Below are 1,453 nucleotides of genomic sequence, written 5' to 3'. Positions count from 1 at the left end.
AAGGTGGGGTAACCACAGGAGGGTCAGCTGGACAGAGGGCAGAGGCCACCCAGGACGGTCAGGGAGAACATGGACGGGCCCTGAGCCATGGCTCGGCCACCAGACACAGAGAGGGAGGGTCTCCCTGACGCCCTCCCCCGAGGACAGCGGACCCCGGAGGCCTCCCACCTCCCTGCACTACAGTCCTCTCTTCCCAGGGCACGAGGAGGTCGCCCCCTCCACACCCGGGAGCTGCAGTTCCTCCTGAGACTCCTGGGCCTGCGGCTCTGTGCCTGGCTCAGAGGCCAGGATGGTGACTCTGGAGATAGAATCGGCTGCCCCTTTCAGGCCCCCAGAGCCGTCCCTGCCACCAGCCTGCCGGGCGTCACTCTCCTCCCCAGAGCACTAGAGAACCACAAGACCCGGGGCCCAGCTGGGTTTCTGTGTTGCAAAGAGAAATAAACCCCCTGGTCTGACCCCAGGGTTCTCTGTGTGGTGCTGACACAGGACACAGCAGGACACAGCCAGGACACAGCAGAGGTCAGTGCTGGGAGGGCAGGTCATTCCGTAACAGAATGGAAGCAAGGATCCAATCAGCCTTGCTTCTCAAAGTGTGGTCTGCGAAAGCAAAACACAGACAGAGGGAAAGGAGGACGGACATGGAGGTAGGACTGAGAGGGGAGGGGACAGGAAGGTGCCCTGGGCACAGACCCCGCCCCTGACACACATGACCAGCCAAAGCTCTGAGCCCCGGGGAGGAGGCTCAGCACAGAGGGAGGAAGGACAGCAGAGCTGACTCGTCGGAGCAGCCGTGCTCGGAGCATTCCTGGAGCCAAAGCTCTTCTGCACAGAGGACAGAGCAGGCAGCAGAGACCATGGAGCCCCCCTCAGCCCCTCCCCGCAGAGGGCGCGTCCCCTGGCAGGGGCTCCTGCTCACAGGTGAGAGGGACGATGCCCTGGGCGTGGGCGGGAGGAGGGAGCACAGACACTGGCTGGGGTCTCCTGGGAGGACGGGGCTCTGAGAGGGAAAGAGGACTTCTGTTGGAGCCTGAAGAGGGAAGGGGACACCAAAGAAAGAGAGGAGGTCACAATAGGAAAGTCACATTGAACTGGAATTGGAAAGAGGCAGGACAGTCTGAATTGCTCTGTGTTCTCCAGGTTAATCATCAATGGTCACCACATTTTGAAAATGGTAATAACCATATCAGGCCGACGCTTCAAGTAAACATAACCAGGGGCACCAAACATGGCCCTTACCCACCAGTGTCAGATACTATCTTATGTTCATTGTAAAATAAACACCAGGACGCGGAGGGCCCTGGGAACGCTCATTCACTCACCCGCAGGTGTCCGCAGCCTGTCCTGGGCTCAGGGGCACGACAAAGGTCAGACACGTCCCTGTCCTCACAGAGCTCACATCCCAGCGGGAGGAAGACAGACAAGCAGAGAGATCTCGAATGTGAGGTCAGCTGTG

At 59.9% G+C, this 1,453-nt stretch overlaps 1 protein-coding gene across 1 annotated transcript in view; it reads left to right on the top strand.

Moving 5' to 3' along the window:
• The first annotated feature begins 766 nt into the window (after positions 1-766).
• Positions 767-1,453, top strand: part of CEACAM1 (carcinoembryonic antigen-related cell adhesion molecule 1 (biliary glycoprotein)) — a 16,572-nt gene continuing 15,885 nt past the window's right edge. The window contains 1 exon segment of the mRNA XM_012653468.1: positions 767-918. Within this exon segment, the coding sequence (XP_012508922.1) occupies positions 855-918 (64 nt within the window). The 5' untranslated portion in view covers positions 767-854.

The sequence above is a fragment of the Propithecus coquereli genome, unplaced genomic scaffold, assembly GCF_000956105.1.
Source record: "Propithecus coquereli isolate 6110/MARCELLA unplaced genomic scaffold, Pcoq_1.0 Scaffold42, whole genome shotgun sequence".
Lineage (NCBI taxonomy): Eukaryota > Metazoa > Chordata > Mammalia > Primates > Indriidae > Propithecus > Propithecus coquereli.
Note: the sequence above shows the minus strand (reverse complement) of the source record. Positions and strands in the feature narration are given on the sequence as shown.